Raw genomic sequence first — 12525 nt, 5'->3', positions numbered from 1 at the left:
AAAAACCTATCCGGCCATCTTTGATAAGGGCCGGAGCCGGGAACACTCCCCTTTCCATTCCGGCGATCGTTCGTGTTACCCAAAGGAAACATGGCTGCCTTTGCGCTTCGCTGCCCCGTCCAAGACGGAAGAGGCAGATTAGAGACATTGGAACGGCCGGCGCTCTTTGTGCCCAAATAAAAGATGGCCGCCGAATGACTTCACTGCCCGAAGCCCGACTTTGGCGTCGCTGTAGTCTCTATGATACCACCCTCCGAGGGGGTGGGGAGAGGTCACACGTTCTCGCGATAGATGTAAGTCTCGAGCGCTGTGAACGGGACAGGGGCGGAGCCAGGCCAAGGGGGCGGGCTGAGATGGGGGGCGGAGACAGAGCGGAGGAGCTGTGCCGCCGTCGCTCGTTCCTCGGCGGTGGCTCGGCAGCAGGCGGGCGGGTCTCCATGGTGAGCGCGGGGGGCGGCTGGCGCCGGCGCAGAGTCTAAGCCCCCCCTCCTCCTTCCGCGCGGTGCCATGTCCCGGGGGTGCTGCCCCCACCTGCTGTGGGACGTGCGGAAGCGGAGCCTGGGGTTGGAGGAGCCCGGTCTGCTGCGGAGACACTACCTAGGTGAGCCGGGGCCGGGGGAAGGAATGACACGGGGGGAGGGGCCGCGCGGGGAGAGGCGGCGGGCGTTACCGTTCGCACCCCTCCCCCAGCTGCCCGGGGGTGGGGGTGGGGATTCTCCGTTTCGCACGCGCCGAGCGGGCCCCGCGCGCGGGGCAGAGGCGAAAGTGACAGCTGAGCCCCCTCCCCCTCGCGGGGGGAGTGCCGGGCCGGGGGCGGTGTCTCCCGCACGGTGTGGCCCTGCAGCCCCGCCCCCTTCAGCCTCCCCCTCCCCCATCACTATGCTTTTGGGTCCGTCCTCTCCCTGCAGGCTGATAGAAAACCGCTGCCCCGAGCTGTCTGTCAGTCCCCGCGTGAAAAGTTTCCCTCTGCGCCTCGCTGGGTCACCCAGGTCTAAAGAGTTTTGCGGGGCACGACGCCTTTTCCGGCCTCTCTGCCTGCCCGGCTCTGCCTTCTCGTTCCGGCCGAGAAAACGGACGCAGGGGGTCCAGTGACAGAATGTATTGCATGCGTGCTCTTAACACTCAGATCCCTGTCTGCTGCGGACAGTGTAACCCACGTTGAACTGGCTTAGGAGTTACTGACTCTGTCCTCTTAAGGATGGTTAACAAAAACATGAGAGCACCACTGTGCTACTGTGATTGTTTGTTTTTGCAGATTGTGTCTCTTTCTGATTCCTTGAACTAGCAATGCTGCACAGATCACCTTTGAAGCTGTCAATTTAAAACACCAGTTTATTTAATATTCCTTTTGTTAAAAACATCTCGGGATCACTAACAAGAGTAGCTTTTAAAAAATGGCATTTAATTCTCACACGTTTTGTGTGTTTGCTCTTTGTATGTATTTGTCTTGGACAGTCTTGGACAGTTAGATTAGTTAGTTTCACTTTCTAGTTCTAGTACGTTACCCAAATAGATTCATAGAATAGTAGGGCTGGAAGGGACTTTAAGAGGTCATCTAGTCCAGTCCCTGCGCTTAAGGAAGGACCAAGCATCATATAGACCATCCTTGACAGGTGTCTGTCCAACCTGCTTTTAAAAATCTCCAGTGATGGAGAATCCACCACCTCCCTAGGCAGTTTATTCCAGTGCTTAACTACCCTGTTAGGAAGTTTTTCCCAATGTCCAACCTAACCTGGTCTTGCTGCAGTTTAAGCCCATTTCCTATTGTCTTATCCGCAGAGGTTAATGAGAATAATTTTTCTTTCTCCTCTTTGTAATACCTTTTATGTACTTGAAAATTGTTATCATGTTCACCTTCAGTCTTCTCTTCTCCAGATTAAACAAACCCAATTTTTTTCAATCTTTCCTCATAGATCATGTTTTCTAGACCTTTAATCATTTTTGTTGCTTGTCTCTGTACTTTTCCCAATTTGTCCACATCTTTCTTGAAATTTGGCGTCCGGAACTGGACATGGTGCTCTTAAGGCTTTATCAGCGTGAAGTAGAGGGGAAGAATTACATCTCATGTCTTGCTTGCAATACTCCTGCTTATACATGCCAGAATGATGTCTGCTTTTTTCCCCGAACAGTGTGACACTATTGACTCACATTTCGCTTGTGACCCTCAGATCCCTTTCTGCAGTACTCCTTTCTAGGCAGTCATTTCCCATTTTGTGTGTGTGCAACTGAATGTTCCTTCCTAAGTTGAATACTTTGCATTTGCCCTTATTGAATTTCATCCTGTTTATTTCAGGCCATTTCTCTAGTTTGTCCAGATCATTTTGAATTGTAATCCTATGCTCCAAAGCACTTGCAACCTGTCCCAGTTTGGTATTATCTGCAAAGTTTATAAGTGTACTTACTGTGCCATTATCTGAATCGTTGATGAAGATATTGAACAGAACTGGACCCATACTGCTGCTGTTTTAAGTAACCAACGTCAGGGCAGTGGCTTGGTCTACAGTGCCGGCGAAGTTTGTCAGCAGTCAAGGGGAGATACACAAGCTACATAGAGTAGCTTGTATATTTCCCATTGACTTCCTAACTTCTACATAGTGTGGCGTCCCCACTACACTGCGCCAACTGGAAATGCCTTCCCGTCAACACAACGCAGCGTTAATCTTTTTGCGGGCGTGAATTAATGCTCTCGACTTCCGGATTGATTGAGTGGGTCTCCACTGCCGCTCAATTGATCTTGCAGGATCGATTTGGCGGCACCAACAGTGCCGCCATGAATATAGACATACCCAGTGTTTTACTCCAAAATAACTGTTTGTTGAAATTTCAGGGTGGGAGAAAAGCCACAAATACTGTTAAGTTTTGTAATTTTTTTTCAAAGCTCTTTGGATCAGGGACAGGTCTTCTCTGTTGTATAGTACCTAGCAAAGTTGAGCTCCAATCTCTTTTTAGGGCCTCTAGGTTCTACTGGAATATGAATAGTAGTAGTAATACAGTATTTAGGGCTGTCAAACGATTAAAAAAATAAATTGCGTGATTAATCCATAATAAAATACCATTTATTTAAATATTTATGGATGTTTTCTACATTTTAAAAAATATTGATTACAATTACAATACAAAGTTTGTACAGTGCTCACTTTATTTTTTATTACAAATATTTGCACTGTAAAAAAGAAACAAAGAAATAGTATTTTAGTTCACCTCATACAAGTACTGTAGTGCAGTCTCTTCATCATGAAAGTTGAACTTACAAATGTAGAATTACATAAAAAAATAAACAAACTGCATTCAAAAATAAAACAATGTAAAACTTTAGAGTCTATAAGTCCACTCAGTCCTACTTCTTATTCACCCAATTGCTAAGAGAAACAAGTTTGTTTACATTTATGGGAGAAAATGTTCCTGCTTCTTGTTCACAGTGTCACCTGAAACTGGGAAAAGGCTCATGGCACTGTTGTAGCTGGCATTGCAAGGTACTTACATGCAGGATATGCTAAACATTCATATGCCCCTTTATTCTTCGATCACCATTCCAGGGGACATGCTTCCATGCTCATGACGGGTTCCGCTCGATAACAATCCAAAGCCGTGCAGACTGATGCACATTTGTTTTCATCATCCGAGTCAGATACCACCTACAGAAGATTGTTTTTGGTGTTTTGGGTCTGTAGTTTCTGCATTGGAGTGTTGCTGTCAGAAGTCTTAAAAGAGCATGTTCCACACCTCGCCCCTCTCAGATTTTGGAAGGCACTTCAGATTCTTAAACCTTGGGTCGAGTGTTATAGCCATCTGTAGAAATATCACATTTGTACCTTATTTTTCACTGTGGATTTGATAAAACGCAGTGTTGTTAAATCGAACAACATGTGGTGGATTGTCATCTGAGACTGCCATAACGTAAAATATATGGTAGAATGCAGGTAAAATCACAGAGGAGGAGACCTACAATTCTCCCCCAAGGAGTTCAGTCACAAATTTAATTAACACATTTTTTTTTAACAAGAGTCATCAGCATGGAAGCATGTTTTTTGGAATGCTGGCTGAAGCGTGAAGGGGTATTAGAATGTTTAGCATATCTGGCACGTAAGTACCTTGCAACGTCAGCTACAATAGTGCCTTGAGAATGCTAGTTCTCACTTTCAGGTGAAATTGTAAATGAAAAGCAGGTAGCATTATCTCCCATATATGTAAACAAACTTGTTTGTTTTAGTGATTGGCTGAACAATAAATAGGACTGAGTAGCTTTAGGGTCTGAAGAGTTATATTATTTTGTTTTTGAGTGCAGTTATGTAACAAAAAAAATCTACATTTGTAAGTTGCACTTTCATGATAAAGAGAGTGTACTATAGTACTTGTATGAGGTGAATTGAAAAATACTATTTTTTACAGTGCAAACATTTGCAATTAGAAATAATATAAAGCGAGCGCTGAACACTTTGTATTCTGTATTGTAATTGAAATCAGTATATTTGAAAATGTAGAAAAACATTCAAAAATATTTATAATAAATTTAAATTGGTATTTTATTATTGTTTAACAGTGCGATTAAAACTGCAATGCATTGTGATTGATTTTTTTTAAATCAAGTTAACTCAGAACAAATTAATCGCTTGAGTTAACTATGATTAATTGATTTCCCTAATAGTATTTCTTTAAGCTGGTACAGTAAGGCCACTGGAGTGAAATTTTATCCAAAGACTTGACTTTTTTTAATAGAAGAACCAATGTAAAAAGTAAAATGTTTTCTTTTTGTGATATTTTATAATAGCTTCCATATATGGTCTGCACTGGTTTTCAGTTGGTTTTCCAGTGAAATTTAAGGAGGTAAGTCCTAAATGTTTTTGACTGTCTCTACAGTTGTCAAGGTATGACACCAAGAATCAGCTGAGGCTAGCCTAGATATGGTTATAGAACTTGAATACCCAGGTCACTTCATGCTTATATAGGCCTAGATAAAAACCAGTGCCACAGTTTGAACAGGAAATGGTGGCAATTTGGTGGGAAGATTAGAGAGACTAATTTGTTGAACTTCAGTAGATAATACAAAGCCTAATATTTTTCCTAAGTATTTCCTGTGGAGGTTGAATGGGGTCTGAGTGAATAGAGAGGGGGGAATTATATTTGTGAAATATTAGGAGGTCCCTTGTCCAGTATAACTTTTGTATATGTCTTTATTAAAAAATGGAGAGTACAATCACTTCATTTTTTTTTCTAACAGTTTTTAATTACCTCAAAAAGTTTGATAATTTTATAGTAACAGTTGATATTTCAATGAGATGCCAATCCTATGTAATCTCGCTAGCTGGTTTATGGTTCTAGTTGCTCAGTCTTTACTGCAGACTGACTGTAAGCTGCTCCAAAGAAGTGTAAACCTTAACTGGAGTTTAGTACTCTAGTGGACTGGGACATATTTGAATTGTATCCAAAATGCAAATTATATTTTTGGTACAAGATCAAGCAGGTGTGTCAACAACTTAAAGCAGCTGAATACAAAGTATTGCTAATCAAGATGATATTTTTTTTATGATGCAGTCATCTTTTGGTCTTTGGTAAAACTGATCTTATCAGAAGGACATATCTGGTATTAAACTACTGTAGTTACAGGGGTTCTTTCAACCTCCCTATTTGTTTGTGTCCTTACGTTACATGTGGCTATGGTGATGTCTCTTCCACAAATCTTCTTTGTTGGGATTCCACCAGTAATATACTTGTTGCCTAATGAGGGATGGATGGTGCGGTCATTGTTAACCATTGTATGACCAGTCTGGTATGGACATGGTTGATTTGTTCATCATATGATGGGCGATTGGATGAAACCTCTGCAAAGTATGGCATGGGAATTAATGTAGAGAAAACCAAGCTGATGACAGACAAACATGATGGGATCAACTCACAGATCACTGTCAGTGGACAAGAACGGGAGACAGTGAAACAGTTCAAGTATCTGCAGGCAATCATCACCAACAAGGGATCATAGGCAGAAATTCTGGCAAGAACTGCACAAACAGCAGCAGCACTGGCAAAGCTAAAGCCAATTTGGAGGAACAAGACCTTCTCCCTGAAGTCCAAACTGAAACTGCTGCACGCACTGGTTATCTCCATTTTTTTGTATGTATGTGAGACATGGACCCTTAAAGCAGAACTTGAACGGAAAATACAGGTAGTGGAGATGAGATACTTCCATAAAATCTTGGGCATCTCCTGTCTCAACCATCACACTAATGAAGAATTTCGTAACATCATCACCCAATGTCCTGGGTCATATGAGGATCTCCTGTGAAGAAGCGCAAGCTGAAGTGGTATGGCCATGTAACAAGATCATCTGGCCTATCCAAGATCATCCTCTAAGGGACAATACAGGGGAAGAGAAGAAGAGATGGACTGACAACATAAAAGAGTGGCAGGAATGGACTTCACGGAGACTCAGGCACTAACACACAATCATCAGGGGTGGAGACAATTGGTTAATCGTTCATCAGTGATGGTGCCCCAATGACCAATGCGGTTATGGGAGCAATAGTGATAGTGAATTACAGGGCGGATGCATTTGATCATCTACTCTTCTGTGGTCCTATGTGGGCACTTGTTCAACAGGGAACTGGAATGAGACCACAAACTCCTTTCATACAGGTCATGGCCAAACAGCCAGCAGGTAGCAATGATTATCGGTCCATAGAGATCTAGACTGATTTAGAGGTGAAAGTCTGAGTAATAATTCTGAGAAGGGAAGACACACACTTTGTCATGTTTTCTGTATAGTAATATCATGTTAAGGCTTCGGGCCCTGAATGTACTTCTTTGTAAATCTGTTGAAACTGTGTTGGGTAAACAATCCAAGCAAAAGTGGATCATTCCCACCCTCTTCCTCCCCAACCTCACTGTTAATATATTGCCAAATCTATTGTTGATAACATAGTGTGAGGAAGATGTGTGTGTATGATATGTATACAGTATGGTGTGTCTTTTCATTTGCTATATATGGTAATATTTCCTGTAATCTACAATCTAATGAAAGATTAGAGGGTTTTGCACTCTATAATCTTTTCTCTATTTAATTTTTAGTTAAAATACCACTAAGCTTGTTCTGAAAGTCTAGTAATGGGCTTGGCAGTCAAATGACTTACACTGCTTTATGGTGACTGGGAGCTTCAATACTAAACTTAGTTCTTTATGAGTACCTTAGGTTGACAGGTTGAATTGCTAAAATAGTTGGCCTAACAAAGATCTAGGGTCATATTGTACCATCTTATTTAGAATTCTCACAGGAGGCATTTAGGTGTGCCAGGAAACTGAGGTTGACCTTGAAACATTTCTAAATAATTGCTCCCATTGTGTCCCTCTAAAGTCCTATAAAACTCCTGATGGAATTCTGAAAGAGGTGCTTCTGCAAGGGTGAGTTTGTGGATGTGTGTTTGAGGGGAAAAATGCCTCTAAGGATCCCCTCTGCAGTTATAAAGGAGACAGTCAAGTGCCATCGTGTCACTGCAGTTATACCTGCTACTATGATATTGTCAGCACTGCAAGTTAATTAGACTCAATCAGTGCTCATATTTGAAATCTCTGAAGAAGACCAAGGTGCTGCAAGAAATTGTTGGTGATTCATTAGGTGATATTTTCCCCTCTGAGTCAACTTGGCCAATGTCCTAGTAGATGGAATTGTGCTGCTGGGGCTGCCATGTCTTCGATGAGATATGAAACTGAGGTCCTGACCACTTTCAGTTATTAAAGATCTCCTGGCACTTTTGCAAGTGTAGGATAGTAAATCATGGTATCCTACACAAATTCCTTTTTGGATAATTACTCTGGCTGCTTAAAGGCCCTCTGAATTGAATGAAATATTCTTCATCCCCTCTAGACCTAAATTGTTCATTGTTGCTGTGTGGTATTGTTGTAGTGCACTGTTAAACAGCTAACATGGTGGTAGCATTTTTTTTAGTGATGAATGAAGTTGGTGCTCTTAACATAGACTGATACTTTAAAATGCTTAGATATGTTCGAGTTTTGGCATATTCAGAATGAAAGCTACTATATAAATGTGATATCTTATAATTTTAGAATCTTTAATGGAGAACTAGCAGCAGCATTGCCTTACAAAGAGGAAAATAGATCCATAATTTGTTAGAAGTATCCCATATTACTAGGGTCTACTTGCTTTTCCGTGAGAGGGATAGTACTGCTGAAGATTACTTTAAACTCTCCAGTGAAAGACTTCTCTTTGTAAAATATTTTAGTATTTCAAAGTATGGATTTGCTGTGAATTATCACCAATGCCAAAAAGTTTACAAACAGGAATGCGTTACTGGCTTGCTATTCAGAATGATTCTCAATAGCGTGTGGCATACCATTTGGCACTAATGGTAAACAATAGCAGTAAATAAACAAAATAAACCTTCTGCCTCATCTCACAAACATTCAGATTATCTTTTTCTTCTTCTTTTCTACTTTCTTTCCTCCCTTCCATGAATCTGGATTTTTTAAGACTGCCAAATATTGTGGGTATGATGCAACACCTCATGATCTCTTGTTTTTTTGTGTGTGTGTTTTTTTAAACAAAACAGTATTTAGTTAAATTCTGCACCTCAAAGGCATCTGTTTTTGTTTATCAGAGGGAGACTTTAATATTAAATTATTCTTGTGTTGCTCTTGGAATTTGCAGAAGGATTGAAATCTATGAAGTAACTACTGGAATGCCTGCAGTTCTGTGCACTGTGGGCAAATCTGGGCAGCTATCTGGTAAATACTTCAATTGCTGGTGCCAGAGAGAGAATTTCAGATGTCTTTTCATATACCTGGACCTGGCAGATAGGAGGACTGGCCAGCCAATTTATATATGCGGTTAGCTGGTCGTGTCTATACAATAAAGAACTATGCTAGAACCTGATTACAGCCTAACCCCCATGATACGGCACTGTTCATGAGAAGGTTTGAAACAAGGTACATCCATGAGGCTAGGGCCTGTGTGTGGACACAACCAATTGTGAAGTCTACCGTGATAGAAACTCATTACACCCTTGGCTGAAATAAGAAAAAAATCTTTACTGTATAAGAAGAAATGAAGCATCACTGTTGAACATCAAGTTTTTCCTGAAACATACTGTACAGCACAATAAGGGTGGAGGTGGAGAGAAAATAATTCCTTACAATAAAAAGTAAGACAGAATCAAGGCATCAGTTGTCTTATACAGAAAAATAAAATAGAGTTGTAAGAGTAAGACACTAAGAAAATATAGATTGAAGAAGAGAACTCTTGGAATACAAATAGTGTGAAAAATGGGGAAAATAACAGTATGAGTGTAATATTTAGTCTTCTAAAAACTGAAACTAGTACAGGGTCAAAGACCTATTTTATTATTGTCAGCTTTGTAGTTCTATTGCAAATTGTTGCTATGTTGGACTCTAGGAAGTACCCACAATGTCGTTAATCTTACATCCCTGGTACAATAATGCTAATTTTTCATTATTGTGAGGTATAGGTTTCATGTTTCTTTAATATCCCATTGGCATTCATTTGAATAAAAAAACCCTAATGTACATAATGAACACAAACCAGTGTGTGGGGAGAGATACTTTATGTTGTTTTCCTCATATACTTTTGGTAAGATAACTTCTCTTTGAAAAAGAACCATCCTTGCTGTTTGATTACAAGGACCCAAATGATTGACTGCTATTTTAATGTGAACCCTGTGGTCCTGATGTGCAGCATTCTCCATTGCTCTTTGGCATGTGCCCAGAATTTCTGGCACATATCAAACATTTTCTTAAATAAAAGTAATTAAGGATTCAGTTGGACATAACTCAACTTCCCCCTAAATTTGTTTTACTCATAATATTCACTGAACAGGAGCAATGAGTGCAGCATATTTGGGCATGTAGGATGGTAATTAGAAGGCAGATAGAGAATCTGAAAGAACATAAGCCTAAAATACAAACATATACTTAAGAATGGGATTTATTTTGTTTATCAGAGGCAGGAAATTTGTGATAGAATTGGTGTATTCTGTGCACCTCCGGGGATTATGTTGGGCCATTAAGGAGTATAGGAACATTGCTGAGAAGCTAAATGACTACTTTGTTATTCTAAACCACAGAGAATGATGAGGCAGTACCAACCACAGGCATACTCTTTTCATTTAATAAAAATGAGGCTCAGTCAGTGACTAGTCTGTCAATTTGCTTCAGCATCTCCTTGTTTGACTCCATAAAGAGTGGTAAGTCATCAAGACCTGTTGATATTCAGCCTGGAGTTCTGAAGAACTTAATGAAGAGACTGAGGGCAAGTCTACACTACATAATTAAGTTGACCTAAGTTACAATGATGTACAGCCATCGCAGCTATTTTTATTTGTTTTACACGTCCACATTACACTCCTGGTGTCGGTGGTGCATGTCCTCACCGAGAGTGCTTGCACCGATATAACTACCAGTGTGGGGCATTGTGGGACGGTCTCTGAAAGGCAGCAACAGTCGATTGTAAGCAATGCAGTGTCAACACTGACACTGCATCGACCTAACTACATCAACTGAAGTGCTGTGTCTCTCACGGAGGTGGAGTTATTAAGTCGGTGTGATGGGCAAGTTGCATTGGTGGGAGCTACATTTTAGTGTAGACATTTACAGAGTTAGATCGGCAGCTTACGTTGACCTAACTCTGTAGTGGAGACCAGGCCTGAGTCAATAATAAATCCTGCCATATAATTTCTCACTAAAATCAGTTACTATATCAGAGAATAGAATAGTAACAAATGTTACACCAATATTTAAAAATGTGATGGGGATAATCTTGGCAATTACAGACCAATAAACCTTATTTTAATGTCAGGAAATTTAGCAGAAATTACTAAATATATTATTTAAGTTTTTTAAATGATGTGACATGGAGAAACTACACAGCTTCTATAAAGGAAAATTGTGCCTTTAATATATTATAATTATTTTAACGTGACAACAAAATAGGGCAGAAAGGAAAACTGTTTGATACAATTTTTAAGCCCCTACCAAGAGATTATATCGGGGTGGCCAAACTTACTGACCCTCTGAGATTCTTCTCCCTGTTGGGCAGAATCCTCTAGCCCCATCACCCTGCCGCAGGGCAGAAGCTCTGAGCTCCCCACCACATACTGGTAGGTGGAGAATGGAGATGGGCATAGGGGCTTAGCGAGCTTCACTTTAACTTCAAAAGAGCCACATGTGGCTCATGAGCCATGGTTTGGCCACTTCTGGACTATATCATAATGTGAATGTACAAAAGGGCAGAATTAATGTTGCATGAACAACCCTAGTTATGACATTTCCTAAATTTTGTGTTTGACTTGGCAGTCTTCATATGGTTACAATATAAAGCTGTTTACTGTAATAGAAGTATATAAAACGATGAATGATAGAGATCAGTTGAGTTCTCTATTTATCCTTTGTCATAAAATAAGTGGACATCCAACAAAATAGATAAACTAAAAATTGATGAAAATAGATGGGTAATTAAAAATTTTTACTCAGTGCATAAGTAATCTATGGAATATATTGCCACCAAATATCAGAGGATTCAGAAAAGGTTTAGACATTTACATAGCTAATGTAAACATCTCCAGCTACACCTGAACAGATTAAAATATATATATATATATATATATATATATATATATATATATATATAGATATAAACCACATGCTTCAGGATCAAAGTGAGCCACTGAATGATGGAAGAAACTTTACTCATGGCAATAAATTTCATAGGTTTTTATGCATTGGGTGTTTATATTTATTAGTTATTAAACTTTGATTAATTTTTGTTTATTTTATTGGATGTCTACTTGTTCTTTCCTTCTCACATCTTTAGCACCGACCCCCTCAAATTCTTTGTAACCAGAATGACTAACACAATGATGCCAGCCCCAAGCATTCAAAAATCACGAGAGAAGGCCCCCCCGCAATCATGAGATTTAAAAAATAATGAATTTAGGATTCTTTGCTTTCTGGACTTTATGCCTTTAGGGTTTGTGTTCTCAAGCTTTTCTCAGTAACCATGTGGGCTAGAGACTTACTTTACTTTTTAAATGAAAGCTGTGGTTGTCACAGTCACATGCCTCCAGGAGCTGGGTGTTCAAGAACAACACCAAATATTCTGAGGTGTATGGTTAAAATTGTGAGAATCCTCCACTGATAACACTAGCATGGATGTAGGATCTGAGCCCCTGGGTTCAACTGTGTCCAGGAAACAAACCCCCTTCCCACTTTGGAAGATGAAGATGGGCTCCAGATGCATTTATGCTGGGTCATTTTGCATCATCTTTTGAATTTTTCATATAGTGGAGTTAGCTGAGCTCATAATCAAGAATAGATGACCCATTTCTGATAAAATAGAGACCTTTCTCACTATTAATTTCATTCTTTATTAGGATCACACTTGACTAAACCTTTTTTGAGGTTCTGAATTGTTTAGAAGTGAAGCAGTTATATGTGAAAGACCTTTCTTGCCAGATATTCAGACCAACTTCAGACCCAAATGGTTTGATTAATCTGGATCTTCAT

The 12525-nt window shown here is 40.2% G+C and overlaps 1 protein-coding gene across 4 annotated transcripts in view; it reads left to right on the top strand.

Moving 5' to 3' along the window:
* The first annotated feature begins 367 nt into the window (after window positions 1-367).
* The window catches only part of DCAF6 (DDB1 and CUL4 associated factor 6), a 162523-nt gene continuing 150365 nt past the window's right edge, over window positions 368-12525 (top strand). For 3 of the 4 annotated variants that reach the window (XM_067546273.1, XM_067546272.1, XM_067546271.1), the window contains exon 1: window positions 368-601. In XM_067546273.1, coding sequence (XP_067402374.1) covers window positions 508-601 — 94 coding nt within the window. In that variant the 5' untranslated portion in view covers window positions 368-507. The remainder of the gene's footprint in view (window positions 602-12525) is intronic. The other variant, XM_067546274.1, reaches the window with a different exon arrangement.

The sequence above is a fragment of the Emydura macquarii genome, unplaced genomic scaffold (genome assembly GCF_026122565.2).
Source record: "Emydura macquarii macquarii isolate MOO-44397 ecotype Brisbane River unplaced genomic scaffold, CSIRO-AGI_Emac_v2 contig_1119, whole genome shotgun sequence".
In the NCBI taxonomy this organism is placed as follows: Eukaryota; Metazoa; Chordata; order Testudines; family Chelidae; genus Emydura; species Emydura macquarii.
Note: the sequence above shows the minus strand (reverse complement) of the source record. Positions and strands in the feature narration are given on the sequence as shown.